General features: G+C 60.8%; 1 protein-coding gene across 2 annotated transcripts; it reads right to left on the bottom strand.

The window, feature by feature from the left end:
* Nucleotides 1-543: 543 nt before the first annotated feature.
* MNT (MAX network transcriptional repressor) lies at nucleotides 544-16,668 on the bottom strand. Of its 2 annotated transcripts, XM_043903386.1 has the most exons (6): nucleotides 16,148-16,667; nucleotides 9,904-10,483; nucleotides 9,321-9,362; nucleotides 9,062-9,173; nucleotides 4,244-4,436; nucleotides 544-4,111 (listed from the first exon to the last, which is right to left on the bottom strand). In XM_043903386.1, the coding sequence occupies exons 1-6, from the start codon at nucleotides 16,218-16,220 to the stop codon at nucleotides 3,357-3,359; spliced, it is 1,755 nt and encodes a 584-aa protein (XP_043759321.1). In that variant the 5' UTR covers nucleotides 16,221-16,667; the 3' UTR covers nucleotides 544-3,356. The 2 variants fall into 2 exon arrangements, with proteins under 2 accessions (XP_043759321.1, XP_043759322.1); XM_043903387.1 differs by lacking the exon at nucleotides 9,321-9,362 and having other exon boundaries at nucleotides 16,148-16,668.
* Nucleotides 16,669-17,321: the final 653 nt, after the last annotated feature.

Genomic DNA, 17,321 nt, shown 5'->3' on the forward strand with positions numbered 1-17,321 from the left:
CCTCCTGTGCACAGACCCTCCAGCTTTTGTCCTGGAACTTTCTGGAGCTTGGGATCCCCAGCTGAGGGACAGGGACAGGCCCAGGGGCAGGGTGGCACGCACTTGGGGACAGCTCTGAACCAGCTGACATCAGACGGCAGCTCCAGACAGGCCCTGGCTGATCACATGACCTTAACAAGTCACTCAGCCACCCTCAAACTTGTTTCCTTATCTGCTAGCTGTTGGTCTGTTTACTTCACCAAGCTGTTAAGAGATGAAACAAGATAGCGTTTGTGAAAAATGGTTTGAGGAAGTATAAAGTATTGCACAAGTATGAGGAAGACCAGCGCTGCAGTTCTCAGAGCCTGCTGAGGATGGAGCCTAAGGGATCAGAACTGGAAGGCCCCTCGCCGTCTTTGCAAAACCCACCAGCCTAGAACCTACCAGACCCCAACCCCTCAACAGGAAAAAGACGCCGCCACTTCTTGCTGGGGCTCTTTCCCTCAAGGTCTCTGCCTCCTTTTGCAACAGAACGACCCAGATGCTGCAGATGGCAGCTCCGTCTCGGGTTTCAGTGCAGGTTTATTTCAATTTTATATTTTATTCCAGGCAAGTGCTTATTACATGGATAGTATTCATGTCTCAATACCTAACGTCTTGGAGCATGAACAGCCACTAGAATACAGTTCCATAGTAAAAATACAATATGTACAAAATTAGGGTTTTTGTAGTTTTTTTTTCCCACACAGCAGATGTATCCAAACACATAAAAATCTCTACAGTCTGGGGTCGCTACAATTTATATTTCAGGAAACGGAGACACAGTGACCAAGTCCTCACTGTAAACAAGGGCCACCTCTTTGTGGGGGTCGGGGCGTGGGGGTGGGACTCTGGGATGGGGAGAAGAAGCTGTTCCTGGAGAGGGCAGGGGTTATGGTGACCCCCCAATTCCCTTCCAGGAATTCCCTGCCCTTCTTTGGCCCCCCTAGGAACCAACCTCCCCCTCTCCCCGAGGTAAAGACTCCCAGCCAGTGAGCCACTCTGAACATCAAAAAGTAAAACACGCATGAGAGGTAAGATATGTGTGTGTGTGTGTGCACGCGCGCGCACGCATATGCACACACGTGCGTCCCCCAGGCTGGAAGGGCTAGGGAGGGGAGGGGCAGGCGGTCCCATGGGGTGAGGACAGATATGGTCCCCACAGCGCTCAGAGGGGAGAGGCCCAAGGAAGGGCTGGGTGGCGGCTGCCCTCTCGGGCACACAGCATCACAGCGTTCACGAACAACAACAAAAACAACAGCAACAACACCCATCGTCACCAATCTGGACATAGTCATTCGGCACTAGATTCCAAGGCCCCCCACTGCTGCAGTAGGGGGCGGGGAGGGACGGGGGCGGCGGGCGGATGAGGTATCTGTGCAGGCCCGAGGGGCAACTGGCTAACAGAACAATTTCAAGGTGAGCAGGCCTGAGAGGTGGGCGGCTTGCCAGTGCTTCTGTTTCTGGGGGCCAGCCTGCCCTCCTCTCTCTGCTCTTTCCAATGTCATCACACCAGGAAGAGAAAACCAGCTCCCCCCCAAACAGGGTGATAGTGGCAGCAGCTGCAGGTGCAGAAAGGCAGCAAGCTTGTGAGATGGGAGCTGCATTTGTGTTGGGGGGAGGCGGGGGACAGCGTCGCCTCCTAGAAACCTCTAACGTATCCGTAAGTCTCTCTACCCTGGGAGACAAGAAACAGTCTCCAGGGAGGTCTCCAGGACCAGAAACTGAAAGGGAGTTCCGAGGTGGCTCAATCTACCCAAGACTTTTGTCAGCCTCCTCTGTGAACCATGGGACCCCCACCCCCTGACCCCGCCCCAGCCTGTCATTGCAAACTTCACACCCAGGATCACTGGCTCCCCCACCTCCACACACTCTGAAAGGCCACTGGTGAGTGTCCAGGTGGGGAGCCGAGTGTGCACGTGTGTAACTGAGTGTGTCTGACACAAGGCCACTTGTAATAAATACCCACATAAAAAGAGCAGCCAAAGCAGTCTGCTGAGGCGAAGGCAGGGAGAGCAGTGGCCTTCACACACAGGCCCCCTCGCTCCTCCCCACCCCAAGTTCAGCCCTGCCCGCGGCCCAAATGAGGGCCTTCCCTCACAGGAAGGTGGTGGCACACAGCAGCGCCCCCTGGGGGAGGGCACATGCAAAACAGCCTGCCGGAGACAGCAGGCGTTCAGGGCAAAGATGAGCCCAGGGATGGGGAAGCTGGGGCGGAAGCAACAGTCCTCCGTGGCCTGGCCATGCCCGCTCCCCACAGGTCCCCAGGGCCGAGTCCCTGGACTGTACCCTCCTGATTACCTCACCCACGCGGCGCCAGGTTCCTGGAACCCAGACCAGACGCTGGTCCTGTCTCCTAGGCAGCAGGAGGTGTCCAGGCGCACTCATCCCTCCAGGGAGTGCAGAGCACGGAGCAGAGCCCAGGCCTCCTTTCTATCTTCTGGAAGCCAAAGTCAAGTCCAGGGATGGGGACAGGGTCCAGCGCACCCTCCTCCCAGGCCAGACCTGGCTGGAGGTCAACAGGGTGGCTGGGGGAGATAGTCAAGTCCCTCCTTCCTCGCCCCTGCCCTCAATCTGCCCTCCTGAAGTCAGGAGCCCAGTGGTAGGGCGGTTGGGGGGGCTTGGAAGCTTGACAAGGGCTTGGGTTTGGTTTACTATTGGTAGAGAACTGTCTTAACTAGCTCGTTATGATCAATCACAATGACTGCGACCAGCCTGGAGAGCCCCAGGCCGGAGCACCCACCTGTCTGGAGGGACGCCACACAAGCCACCTCCTAGGACTTGTCCCCTGCACTCAGAGCACGGCCCCCTCTCCAGTCCCCCTGGATATCACGGCCAAGTTGCTTGAGTCCTGCTTCCCCACGTCCCCCTTCAGAACCCTGGAAGGAGAAGGCTGAGGCTCGGGAGGGGAGGGCCCGGGCGCCCGGCCGTCTCGCCAGACAGAGCGATAGCAGCAGCAGCAGCAGAGGAAGGCGGGCAGGGCGGGGCAGGCGGAAGAACACGACGTCCACATCGCACTGGTGTCAGGGGGCGGGTGGGGGACGGGGACGGCCCTGGAGCGGGCACCGGGCTGGACAGGCGGCACGTGGGCCAGAGCATGTCTCAGCACTCTGTCAAGTCCTAGTGCAGCGGGGTGACCCCTGCCCTGTGCCCGGCTCCCTGGGCCCCCTCCCTCCCCTGGCTCAGAGTCTCTGCACCCCCTTCCCCTAGGAGGCCTGGGGGTGGGTATGGGTGGGGCGGGCCTGGGCCTGGCTGGAATGTGTGGAGCTGGTGGGTGGGAGAGTCGGGGACGGGTCTCCCTCCCTGCCCCCGCCGGGGGCCTCTGAGCGGCCTCATCCTCAAGCCAGCTTGAGTGTGCTGACCGGGAAGGAGGGCATGGTGACCATGGTCACAGGGTTGAGCACTGTCTGGCCCACCAGCTGCGGGTGGTGCACCACCTGAGCCCCCACGGCTGGCTTCGCCATGACCGCGGCCGGGGGCCCCAGCCCGGCTGTGCCATTCACTTGCTGGTGTGAGAGGGTGTGGGCGATGTGGCTCACGGCCACCGGCTGGCTCACCGCCACGGGCTGCGGGTACAAGGGCAGCTGGGAGCCAAGGTGGGCCACGTGGTTGAGGGTGGCAGGGTGCACCGTGATGTGGCTGATGGGGGGCGTGGCTGGGGCCAGCTGCACAGCGGGGCTGGGGGCCGAGGGCGCGATGTGGGCAATGTGCTTGCCCCCCGGCCCCTGGAGAACGTGGTTCACAGTCTGGATGACTGAGGCATGGGTGGTGGCGGTGTGGGCAATGACCGTGGACCCTCCCCCGGCCGCCACAAGATGGGCCGGGGCGGGCACCAGTGTTTGGGCTGGGGCCGCTGGTGGGGGCGGAGGGGCCGGCAGAGGTGTCTTCTGCTGTGGCGGGGGCTGCTGCCCAGGGAGGTGGGCAGGAGACAGGGCCACAGGCTGGGCGTGCGGGTGTGGGTGCGGAGGCAGAGGAGCGGGGGCCGTGCTGGGCGGTGGCTTCGGCAGCTCCGGGTGGGGGCGATGGCTCAGCTTATGTGGGCCCAGGCCAGCCTGGTCCTCCTCCATGTCCTCGTCTATGTTGTCCTCACCCTCTGTGGAGGGACACGCAGGTAGGGACGGGTCAGAAGGGCTGGGGAATGAGAGCCTGGAGAAGCAGATGCCCCCGGGGCTCTGGGGATGTCACCGGCCGAGGGTCGGGGCGATCCGGGGCGGGCGGGGCTCACCGGAAGCTGTGGAGGTGGAGGCCTGGTCGTCCTCAGGCTGGCCCGTCTGCCGGAGCACGCGGTCGATCTCCAGCACGTCCATCCACTGGCTCAGCTCGTGCTTGAGCTCCGCCAGCCGCTGCTGTGTGGCAATCTTCTCCCGCGCCAGCCGCTCCATCTCATGCTCGTATTCTTTCTCCTTCCTCTTCAGGGACTGGAGAACAGGGCAAGTAACAGCAGGATACCCTGAGCAGGAGCCACAGGGCCCATGGTACTGCCAACATCTCCTTCACTCACCCTCATCTGCGGATCGGGGCCCAGGCGGCCGGAGACCACACCAGTCTCTTGGTCCATGGCTCCACCTAAGGAGGCCCAGCATCTGGAGACGGACTGCGGGCTCTCAGGCAGGTGTAGATTCAGGGCAGTCCCTCCCCTACCCCCACATCGACTCTGTCCTGAGGGGCTTTGTTGCCTCGTACCCCATCCACCCTCCTGGGAGCATCTCCCTCTATTCTGCAGAGAAGGGCAGAAAGTGTAGACTTCTCAGGCGGTGCCCAAGGCCTGCACTGCCATTCACACTATCCTGTCGCTATAGATGCGGATACCACGAGCTACCCTCCATGGAACCCATTCCTTAAGGCTCCCCAGACGATCCTGCCCTTTGTCCCTTTATCACTCACTCGTCTCCTTAACTTCAACACCCTTGCAGGACGGCCAGCAGATTCTGAGACCCCCACCTCCATCTCCTGAATAGCTGCTGACTTGCGCACGTCCTCCCCACGGTGCCCATCTGCGCCGCCTCGCACACCGCTCTATTCCCACACTCCCCAGGCCCCAGGATGTGGCCTTCCTTCCCCACCTGCACCTGAGTGGCATCGGCCACTGAGAAACAGCTCTTGGGAGGACAGCTCCGCAACCTCCATCTGAGTTGCCCTGGAGAGGCTCCTCCCCCCTTGACGCTGACGCCATCCACATCACTCAGAACACCGGAGGGCTCCTTGTCCACCGCCCCATCTCCCCTTCCACTCCTCTCGGGCTGACCCTCCCGCAGGTACTGGATGCCCGCCACCCAGACTGGGGCACGCTCCCCCATCACAAGGGTCTCCAGTTTCCCTTCGCCCAATGCTTGTTAGCAGCTCTGGAAGGCCAGCTCCTGTCCTGTTCCTCAACTCCCTTCTGCACTGTCTTTCCTTGTTCTCTGTGACCTCCTGTCTGAAACTTTATTCCCTCCTCACCCCTCCAGGTCTCACCCGCTGGAGATCCTCCACAGCCCAGAGCCCTCTCACGCCTTCAGGGTATACCCACCTGCTCCCAGGCTCGCCTGTCTTGGGAGTGGCATCCCGCACTGCACTGCCCCCCACCCCAAGTGTTCAGGGAGACTGCCAGCCTTAATGAGACTGACACTGGCCCTCACGACCCCCTAGATATTTTCCATTTTGTTTTTCCATCTCAACACACGCTGTCCCAGTCCAACCCCGTAAGCGGAGTACACATTGTTCTATGGTTAGCTTACACCCCGTGACACTGCGGGTGGCCAGGACACAGCCACGTGTGACCTCTTGGCCAAGCACCTGTGAGGACTGGAGGGTGTCAGTCCCCACCTCTACCACATCTCTCCCCATCATCACAGGAGAATCATAGTCTCTCATTATACTTGAGCTTCCCCTGATTGCATTTCCTTTGGGCAGTTTTGCAACAGCCTTTCCCATCTGTTCACCTGACCTCCTGGGCACAGCAGGTCGTCAGCTCCACACACGGACTAGGCCCGACTTCCCCACGCTCCCTCCTGAGCCCCACACTCTCTCCTGCAGCCCCCCGCCACGCTCCTTGCATTCCTGGCCTCATCGGTCAGAGATGCCTCAAGCCATGAGTGCCTGTGACACGTAGCCCAGACAATGGCTGTGCCGTGCACTGACCTGAAAGCCGGCAGCTTTACACTTCTTACACTTGTTGCCAGTCCCAGGCCACACTCAGCCTCCTCTATCACCCTGGCTTCGAGATTAACCTGCCTCCCCCCCAACATTTCTGCCAGAAAGCTCCCCCACTGCCCCACTCCCCCCACACACACCCGGCTTCTCCGAGAGGCCAGTGGTAGACGGGCCGTCGGAAGGGGCCACGACAATCACGAGGTGTGGGGTGAGTCAGCCCTCAGGCCTGTCCTGAACTCTGCGCTAGCAGGGCCAGCTGACTGCCGGCTCAGAGAGAATTAATCAGGAGCCAGACCCCCCACTTCTCACCTAGTCCAGTTCTCCACAGGTCTAGACGTCCCTGGAAAGTTTTCCCAAGGTCTAACTTTTGTCCCTATTGTTTCATTTTAAGGCCATTTCCTTTCTAAGAAGACTGGATGTGTTGTTTGGTACCTGCCTACCCTACTTCCTGTTTCTGTCCCCTTCTCTGAGAACTTTCTTCAAATCCTTTACCTCCAAGGCACTGTGGCTCTGGCTGGGGGCTACAGCCTTCCCAAAGCACGCAATCTCCCTCAGCACACAACCAAAGTCCTCAGTCTCCACGCCCTCTGTGGTTTCTCTGGTACCCCCTTCCAACTCCCATCTCAGCATAGCAACCCTCCTGACCACGTTCAACTTCCAAAACGCATCTTGCTCCCTCCTACTGTAAAAACTGGCTTGTGCTGGGTTCTCTGCTCCGCACTTGTCTTGGTCACCCTGGCCTTCAGGCCCCAGCTCAAAGGCCCTTTCCTCAGCAGCAACTTCCCCAATTCCCCAGAACACATGCTGTGACCCCTGTCCAGACTATGCCCTTGGAGCAGATTCCTCTGCTTGGTTATTCTGTAATGTGCAGCAAGACCAAACCTAAAGACAGAGATCTGCACTTTTTCCCTTGCTCCCCACTTTTTATCCGCCCAGTCAGACACAGGGCTGTCCAAAAAAACCTGAGTGAGTGAACGAATAAATGAAGTTGAAGTTTTATGGAGAACTTTGTTAAGTTTCCCAGCATTTCTGCTTCTGTTGCCAGCCCCAGGACAAGTATCTTTTACCGAAAGCTAGGGTCCACCTTGCTTCCCACTCAGGCCAGGCCCGTATCCCAAATCTGCTGGTTCTACTGAGTCTCTTATTTCTGGATGTACTTTCAAATCCACCATCTCGCAATCAAAGCTTTCCGCCCTAAGTACATCTATACAGAGAGGAACGCGCCCTTCCATCCTTCTTCCTTCTCAACAATTGCTATTAAGTTACTATTTACAAATGGCCAATCCTCCTCACGTCCTTACCACAAAGATACTATTACTTTTTCCCACTTTAGCATCATCGCAGTACAAGATGAAACCGATATTCACAGAAAATGTCGCAGAATTTAGGCAGGAGTTTGCTCCCAGGCTACATGACTTCCTGTAGCTGAAGGAGTAGCAACTTAAGTCTCCAGCCTGAGTTCTGCAGAAACATCCCAGAAACCCCCCCCCCCTCCCCCCCGAGATCCTCTGAAACTCGACGCTGGGCCCCCTCCCCCCTTCCCCTGCCCCCGCCACCAACGAGGCCCCGCCCCTCCCGGGGCACGCGCGCACCCACGCGGACCCGGCTTTGCTGCGTCACTCCCCACTGGCCGCACCCTCCCTCCGCGCGCACAGGAGTCCCGCCCCCTACCCAGCCCTGCCAATCCGCGGACCCGGACCCGCCCCTCCCGTGCCGGGAAGCAGCCTGGAGTCGCGCCAGCCCCTCCCCCTCGTCCGGAGGGCGGGCGGAAGGGCGTGCGTTCGCGGGAGGCCGGGAGGGAGCTGCCGGCTGGGAGTAGTCCCGAGGCGGCGCCTCCGCCCGCCTCCTTCGACAAGTCAGGCTCCGGTTACCTCAGGGCTGTGACCCCGCAGTCGAGGCCTGGCCCACCGGAGCCGTGACGCCGCCCATCTCCTAAGCTTCCCTAGAGCGCCGACTGGGAGACCCCGAAACTGCCCCCGCAGCCCGGGAGGCCTAAGTCCCTCCCACTCCTCAACGGCTACCTCCCGGCTCCGCGGCAGCCGAGCGTGTCCGCCTGCCCCACCCCCACAGCCTCCTTCCCGGCACGCGGAACCCTCGGCCGGTTTCCAGGGAAACCGAAACTCGGGCCGTCATGGCAACGGTCTTATCTGGCGGGCACCCCCCTTTCCCGTACGGCCGAGAGGAGCCAATGCCAAAGGCAGGGGACACACGGCAAGGAGGGCCCCTTGAAAAAGGGCTTCTTTTAAATCCTGGGGGAGGCAGAACGTCAGGTTTTAGGTTCAGTAACCACCGCCCCCCCCAGGACTACTGTCATCCAGAGTGCCGCATTTCCCCTTCCCCAAGGTTTAATCCCCAAAGTCGGAAGGTGGCATCTATGTGCGTTCAATGCAAGGATCTTGATCCTTTGGGGCCAAAAGTCCGGGACGCGCGACGGGGTGGGGCATGTTTCATGGGTTCCACTATGGGAAACGAGCCACGCCCAGCACCCCTCACCCCCTACGGTAGAGTCTCGGGCCGAATCCGGTTCCCGCCCAGCACTGCGGGTGCGATGGAGGCACCGGTCGCCCTACGTCCTTCCCATTCGCTGGGCAGTAGCGCGCGGCAGGCGGTAAGGCGGGGCGGGTTCCGGGCTGACACCGAGTCGCGGGGGCCGTGCTGATGGCGGGGCTCCGTAAGGCCGCCCGGCGGGGGAGGGGAGCTGAGCGCCACCGCCGCGTCCCCCGCGCACGCGCGCTGGTCACGCCGCCTCCACCCGGGTGGGGAGCCCCGCTGACGTCAGCCGGGCCATGTGCTCGGCGCCCGCGTGGAGGCGGGCGGGGCCGCGGGAGGGGGAGGCGGGGCGTGCAGGCAGCCTGCGCGGCGGTCTCCCGCCCTGCTCTGGGCCTTGCTTCTCTCCCCCAACCCCGCATACCTGAATGTACCGCAGCGCCGTCCGCAACACGCTCAGATTCGATGTCTTCTTGTCGTCCACGTTGGGGATGTTGCGCTTCAGGGTCTCAAAGCATTCCTTGAGATGGGCCCTCCTGGGGAAAGGGAGCAGGGCCGGTCAGCCAGCGCCAGGGGCTGGAGGGAAGGTCCAAAGAGAGCTTGGGGACCAAGGATGGGACCTTCCGGGTAGCTGGCGGGGCGGGCTCAGAGTCACAAGCTCACACACACACACACACACACACCTGTTCTTCTCCAGCTTGTTGTGGACTTCTCTGGTTCCGATTCTGAAATCCAGACAGACAGGGAGCTCAGGGAGGAGGGCCCAATTAGGTGGCCTTCCCACCCCCTGCCCCCACCCCTCCCCAAATGCCACAGGCTTTTTGTCCCTGACATCCTCTCTCTAGAGAAGCAGCCATGAAAACTGTTGGCCCTGTGTCCTGGTACATACACCCTCTGGAGGGCACGGGTAGGCTCATAATTCACAACCCCTTCATATTCCACCTCACCCGTGCACCTGTGAAGGGCTCCTGGGATTGGGAGAAATAGCCAGTGGACCCTGGCCCTCACCCAGGAGGTCCAAAGGCCTGGTGATGCCATTAGCCCCAACTTTGGAGGGGTCAGAGAAGCCTGAGAACAACTGAGGGCAATGACCATTCCCCACTCCCCAGGGTGGGGATGGTCCCAGCACAGTGAGAAGATATCCAGATACAGGAGGGTGCGGCTCTGATAGGGTAGCTGGGAGGGCACTTTCTCTTGCACACACAGCCCCAGCTGTGGGCAGTTCTCTCCATCCCACCAGCCCCCACTCTGCCACACCTCACTCACCCCCCAGGCCTCTTCTTCTGTTCGCTGGATTTGACTTCTTCAGCGGGTGCCAGCTTCAGGGTCCCAAGCGTGGATGGAGGTGGCTGTGGGGGAGCCAGCTGGGGCTGGACTCCGGGGTGTGGCGCAATGGTCAGGATGGGGGTGGGCAGGGGCTGCAAGGGCTTGGGGCTGCCAGTGGGCGGAACAGTGGCCTTGGAGTCCGGCAGGAGAGGAGCAGGAGTGGGCACCTGCGGCCTGGTGGGAAGGGGGGCAGGCTCCTTAATGCTGAGTCCAGGGGTGCTGACCAGGGCTGGCTGGCGAGGCGCCAGGGGCAGAGGCTGGGCCGTGGGGGGTAGTGGTGGGGGCGGGGGCAGAGGCTGAGGGGAGTTGGTCACTACTGGAATAGGAATGACAGTCAGTGGGGTGGGGGTGGCCAGTGGTGGTGGGGGGGCCGGCGGAGGGGCCGGTGGTGACAGAGGCAAGGGTGGTGCCTCAGTGCGGGGCTCCTCCACCGGCATGGTGTGGGCCAGCCGCGCCAGGCTGCTGGCCTTCTTCTGCTCCTGTTCCCGCTCCCGCTCCAGGCGAAGCCTCTCCTGTTCCTCTGCACAGAGAGAACACAGCGGTCTCTCAGCGGGGCCTGCTGTCCTGGGTGCCCCAGCTCCCCTTGTCCTCCAGCTGTAACCCATCCTGACGCCACGCCAGGCAGCACCCATGACACCGCAAATACATACACTCACCCACACCCAGTCAGGCACCAGGCACAGCAGTGAACAAATAAAACAGACTCCCAGTCCTTGCTGTTGAGGAGCTCATAGACCAGGGGAAGAGGGGCATAGGACAAATCACAGGATTAACAACCCAGGTTGTGGGAAGAGGGGCTATGGAAAGACAGAGCAGAAGCTGTCAGTGAGGGTGCCAGAGGGGGCCTGGCACACTGCAGGTTGAAGTGTCAAGTAGGTGATGGGCAGGGGCAACAAGGCTGAGGGAAAGGAGTGGTAGATGAGGTGGAGAGAGGCCGGTCCACAAATGATCTCACAGGCCACCACAAGAGAAGAGAAAGTGCAAGTCGCTCAGTCGTGTCTGACTCTTTGCAACCCCATGGACTATAAAGTCCATGGAATTCTCCAGGCCAGAATACTGGAGTAGGTAGCCTTTGCCTTCTCCAGGGGATCTTCCCAACCCAGGGATTGAACCCAGGTCTCCCACATTGTGGGCAGATTCTTTACCAGCTGAGACACAAGGGAAGCCCAAGAATACTGGAGTGGGTAGCCTATCCCTTCTCCAGCGGATCTTTCTGACCCAGGAATCAAACTGGGGTCTCCTATATTGCAGGTGGATTCTTTACCAACTGAGTTATCAAGGAAGCCCCACAGGAGAAGAGAAGAGGCACTCAAATCCTAGATTCTGGGGAGCTACCTTCTAGAGGGCAGGCATTACCTTCATTTCACAGATGAGACGGATTAGCTCTAAGAGGCAAAATGATCTGTTGAGGGTCATACTGCAAATAAACACACACACACCCCCTACACCCGGTTGTCTCACAAGAGCCCCACACTGCAAGCAAGGTGGGGACATCACCTTCAGCCCACACACATGAGACAAGGCCCGGGACTCAGGACTGCCAGGCTAGGTCCCAAAGCCTGTTTCCTCAATCAAGGTCTATACCCCAAATGCACCTGGTCCTTCTCTGCCCTTGGTTGTGCTGGAACTTATTCCACCACCACCAGCAGCAGACTAGAAAGGGAAGAGGCAAGCAGAAAGGAAAGCAGGGGTTGAACAAGACAATGAGTTCCAACAACCTTGCACACCTCAATTCAGCATCTCTGCTGAAAGTCCCACCAGAAGGGCAGGCTTGCTCAGCGGTGGGCTGAGAACAGGGCCAAGGGAGAGACCCCTCCTGATCGAGACGCCCCTCTCCATCCCCCCCTGCCCCATCCCCTCCCAGGCCCCACCATTCCAGTTCCCTGACTATAGGCTGGGGCCAGGGCCCTGGGGAGCCACTGAAGCAGCCCCACCACCCCGCGGGCCAGGGAGCAGGCCAGCCCTCCCCGCCTGCCCGATTCACCACACTGCTGAGTAACAGAGCTGACAGCACAAGGCGGACACGCCCCAAAGACACCACCACCCACAAGGGGTGGGGCTGGGAGGCAAGGTTGGCCAAGTGCCCCTGTAGGGGAGGACAGCATCACCCTCTCCACAGGTCTTTGGGCCAGGGACCCCAGAAAACACGCGGCCTCGGGGCCCTTTGGCCAGTCAACCACTGGTGTGTGAGCCAGGCCTGCTCAGAGCCCCTCCCTCCTGCCGAGAAGAAGAGGCGCAGGAGGAAGTAGGGGGAAGTGTTCTGAGAGGGGAAGCGCTCAGTGGTTTCCCAGCAGCCAGCATTCAAGGGCTGGAGTCAGCAAGCGCAGCCTCTTCCGTGTCTCCCCCGGCCCCTCAGGAAGGGAAGCTGCCCGGCCTGCTCCGGCCTGCTCCTTTACGCCACCAGCGCTGGCTTCCTTTGCGGCCCTGGAGAAAACCCCCCCTCTGCGCTCCCCTTTCCACACTGGGAAAGAAACCTGCTGAGTTCAGTCAAGGAGACCTTCTCAGGCCCAGCCCAGGACACCCCTAGTCCACTCCGCACCTCCCCAGACCCCAAGCCCAAGACAAGGTCCGGGAGCTCAGGGCCCAACACAGCCCTACCTCCATTCCTTTGAGGCAGGACTTGGGCTTTCACTGGCCTCGGGGCAAGTGGGCCCCTCTCCCACAGGGGGACAGACAGGGCCTCAGGCCCCAAGGTCAGGCGCTCTAGGAACCCAGAATGGAGGCAAACCTCAGATTCCCCGTATTTCCTTTCCTGTATTCCCCATGTTTTAAGGCAACTCCAAAGCTCCACCAGAAGATGGCAATCTCCTTCTCATATACCCTCTCTTCCGGAGCCAGGCAGGTGCCAGGCTCACAGGTGCCAGGAAGGGCCCAGGTGAATGGCCAAGCTCTATCACACCTGAATCAGCATGAAAAAGCTTAACTGGCGCTGAAGAGGGGGGGCAGTCCAGGCCAGATCCAGCCCACTAAAGCCTCCTGCCTCCTCCTGGCCTGTTCTGACCCATCCCTTGCCCAGTATCGACCCTTCTCCTGTGCACTGGGAAGAGGGAAACAAAATGGGGAGAGCAAACGAGTTTTAGCAATGTGGGTTTAAGCTCTTTAATGCTCTGCTGCACCCTTAGGTGCACCCCTCTTCTCGTCCCCATACATGCACACACCTACTGGCACCTTCCCTGGGCTCTGCCCAGAAGCTGCCCCCAGAGAACTGAGCACCACCCTTCTAGGTGACCCGGAGGCCAAGGCTACAGCCCCCAATGGAGAGTACAGGCTTTGAGCTTCCCCAGAGCCACTGTGGCCCAGGACCTCAGCCAGCACACAGCTGGGGCCAGAGGAGACCATATCAGGGGCCTCCCAATGTTCAGGGGAGTTCTTCCCTTCTACATGTAATAACGAGGTTGGTGCAGAAGGCAGGCACAGGGTGGGACCAGCTCAGAAGAGGGTCTCATTTGAGTCAACTTCTATAATTGATAGAAATGACCAGGCCTCCATGCTGGCCACCAGGATGGCCTCGCCCTTTCCTCTCTCCCCTCATGTACCAACATGAAGGAGCACACACATCCTTGGACTCATCATGTGAACAAAATAGCTGGTCTAGGTCAGAAAACAGTCACCTGAGGCTTGAAGTTGAATGGGGGCCCAGACAAGAGGATCCCTGTTCAGGGCTGCCCATCCGGTACACATCCCCCGGAAAGCAGTTCTGGTCAGCAAGCTCCCCAGCAGCACCCCCACTTCTCTTCCATTTCTCGCCACCCCAACTTAGAGAACAAAACTCCTATAGGAGCAAAACATGAATTCTAGAGATTAGGCTGCTGCAGCCAAGTCAAGCTATCTGTACATGAGTTTGGGGAGTAAATCTGGCTTTCCAGCATCCATCCATCCATCCCTTAAGACCACCTGCTCTACCAACAAGAAGCCTTAACTGCCTGCCTCTAGTTCTCACCACCTGAGGGAGGGGCAGGGTGCTACAACTTCTCAGCAGAGAGCCCTTCCCAGGTTCCTTCCAAGTGCTGCAGACGTCATCCTTGTGATTCTTACTCTCAGCTCTGGACTGACTTATTTCGGAAAGGGTGGTAGACATCGACAGTGAGCGTTTTCTCCCCTCCCTCACACGGCCACCCAGCCTGCGGGGTAAGCGAGGGTGAAGGGAGTGTTCCTTTGGTCAGTCCTGCTGCCTCCAGCACAGTGGGCGGTACACAGTATGGACACAATAGGGACTCCTGAATTGCACTGTGGATGGCGGTAGCAGGTGACTCAGTCTCTCCAAATCTTGTGCACGCTTCTCCCTGAGCCGCTGGTCCCGCACGCAGGACAGTCTCGGTCGCCACCTGCACTGTCCACCGCCTGACCCTGATCTGGACATCGAAGAAAGGGGGAGGGGCGCGTGAGCCGACGTCCTGACCCCTCAGTTCCGAAAACCCAAGCATTCTCAGTCTCGCGTATCTCAAGTGACTCTTGACCTTGAGAGGCCAGACGAACCGACTCTGCCGGCGGACCCGCGGCTCCCCCGCCCCTGCCCGCTGCTACTCCCCCCGCCCGCCGCGGCGGCGGTACACGCTGCAGGCGCGCGCGCGCGCACCACACTACTACCTCCTGCATGACTCATCATTGAAGCAACAATAGGCAGAGAGGAGAGGAGGCGAAGCACTCTCTCCACCACAACCCACCCGACCGGGGGCTGGGGGCAGTGCTGGGGGGGGGGGGGGGGGGCAGCAGTCCCCGGATACTGCACACACGCCGCCGATCCAGGGCTGCGACCCTCGCAGCAGTCCGGAAAACGGAGGTCTTCCCCTGGCCCCTATTTCTGCAGCACCCTGAAGCTGGGGCCACCAACAAGGGCGCGTGGGGATAAGGGCATCTGAAATCCCCTTATCGAGAGAGCACCAAAGTTTGCCCCTTCTTGCCCGGCTCATTTCACTTCGCGGTCAGGGGTGCTGCCAGGGGGTCCTGGTGAGAACGTTTTGGCGGGGCGGGGGGGGGGGGGTGCGGTTAGTGGGAGCATGTGAGCTCTATATATCCTGTCGCTCGGCGATTCTGAGGGTTTCCCTCGCCCCAGGAGCGAAAACGGGAGGTCGGGGCGAGAACCGACAGGTGAGCTCGGCTCCTCCCACGTAGGGCAAAGGCTCTACCAGGCAGATGCCCAGCGGCCAGAGCCAGGGCCCAACCCGGCGCAAGGCCCCTCGTCAGCCCCGCCCCGGCCCCGCCCCCGGCCGAGCGCTAGGCTGCGGGGAGGGGCTGGGCCGCGCTGTCCCCAGCGGGAGTGTCCCCCGTGCACGTGGTCGGGGGCGGGGCCGGTCCACGTCACCACCCGGTGTAACCAACGGGCTTGGAACGCAGGCACACGCAACATTCCAGCCGAGAGCGGGTTTGGAACGCGTAGACACGCCACATTCCACACCGGCTAAAGTGGGGCGCAGCAAGGGGGGCCCGGGGTCTGCCCCCGGCGACCTGCGGGCCGTCTCGTAGATGTCCAATCAGCCCGGCTCTCACCCAAACCCCTGTCGCGCGACCCAGCCCAGCTTTGGGAGGCGGGGTCAGGCGGGGCTGGCCAGGATCATAAGACACGCGATGTCATTTCATTCTGCAAAGGCCGCCTCCGCCCCAAGCAGCGCGTAGATCTGCCGGGAGCGCCCCCCGCACCCTCCCCACAGGGCCAGGGAAGCCAGGGAGCTGCTCCGCGTAGAGTAATTCCACCCCCACTCCGTTACACACACGCCCACTCGTGTGCACTAGACACTCGCCCGTGTACACGTCCGTCCATCCGCTCTCATCCAGGTTCGCATCACACATACCCCCGTGCATACACGCATACACGCGCTGGTCTACCACCCCCACGCAACACCATTCCTCACCCCACCCCCCTGGCTCGCACATCTTCATCCCAACCGAGGGCACAGCTGGCCCACAGGAAAAGAGACCCCCATGAAAGGTGCACAAGAGGTGGTAGGCAGTTGGGGTGGCGCCTACCGGAGCCGGGTTCCTCGCTGCATGTTAATGAATTCATTAATTAATTTCACTGCCCACAACACCTCCTCCCCGGGCGGCGGCTCTTGCGCGGATCTTTGCACTGCCCGGCTTCGCGGGCCGCCCGGGAGCGGGTACCGCGCGCGGTTTCGCGTAGGCTCGGGGACCCGGGTCGCTCGCCTCCCCTTCCCTGGTGCCCCAGGGGCCCAGCCCGGCCGCTCACCACGTGCTCTCTGTTGTTGCTGCGCTTGCCATTCCAGGAAGCGGGCCGCCTCCAGTAGCGTCTCTATGCTCATCGCTCCGAGAGCTGCCGGGGGCGCGCCGGGGCCGAGACTGCGGCCCGCGAGCCGGGCACAGGTCAGGCTGGCGGGCAGGCAGGAGGGAGGGATCACCTCCGGGGGGCGACAGGACTGGGCGGCGCAGCGCACTCCGCAGAGAAGAACGGGGGAGCACAGGAAGAAAAATCAATGTCTCCCCAGATATTTGCAAAATGTAATTTGCAAATTTAAAAAAATCTGATGCAAAAAAAAAAGGCGGCACTGCCTCCCTCCTTCCCCTCCCTCTCTTCCTCCCTTCTGATGCCTCCCGCCCCGCGGCCCCCAGGAGTCCCGCCGACAAGAAAAGGCTTTGCAACAAGATGGCGAGGAGGCACAGACACACACAACAAGGGAAGGAGCCGCGCTGCCCCCGGCCGCCGCCCCCGCTACTACACCGGGGCCGCAGCCAAAGCCCGGACCGGAGCCCCCGCCCGTAGGGCCCCGGCGTCTCAGGAAGGGAGGGGCGGGGCCCCGGGCTGCCTGGCCCCGCCCACTCGAGACCGCGCGCGCACACGTGGCCCTGGGTGGGGGTGGGAGAAGCTCCAGACGGGTTCGCGCCCTGCATTTCCGCTCTCCCGCCTCGCCCCGCCCCGATTGCAAGCCACAAGTTGAGCAACGGCTGCGTGTTTGGGTCATTCACAACGAAATTTGTCCTGCTGGAGGTAAAGGAGGGTGAAAAATTCAGGACTTAAGTTTAGCTCAAATAAGAATATTCCAGGTCAGGGAAACCTAGGTTGGTAAAGACTGGCCTGACCCTTGGGTCTCCGCTTTCTACCTACACGTGACCTAATTCCTGCAACCAGCCGGCTGTCGCAATTCCCCCGGGATCCGCCCCTGGGCGGAGCTGACGGCTGGAGGCTGCCAGAGAAGCCGCGAAGGGAGCGGAGTGGAAATCCGATTCCGCGTTTTGTCTCCGTTCCTCCCCCCGCAGTGCGTTCGCATCCTATTAGGCGACGTCACCGGGCCGCGGGCCAATGGGCGGGCAGGACAACACGGCATGGAGCAGCTCCACATGGACACCCCGCGCCGCCAGCCCTGTGTTTAAAGGGCCAGTGTCTAGCAGGGTCACATTCGCGGGTG

The sequence above is a fragment of the Cervus elaphus genome, chromosome 5 (assembly GCF_910594005.1).
Source record: "Cervus elaphus chromosome 5, mCerEla1.1, whole genome shotgun sequence".
Lineage (NCBI taxonomy): Eukaryota > Metazoa > Chordata > Mammalia > Artiodactyla > Cervidae > Cervus > Cervus elaphus.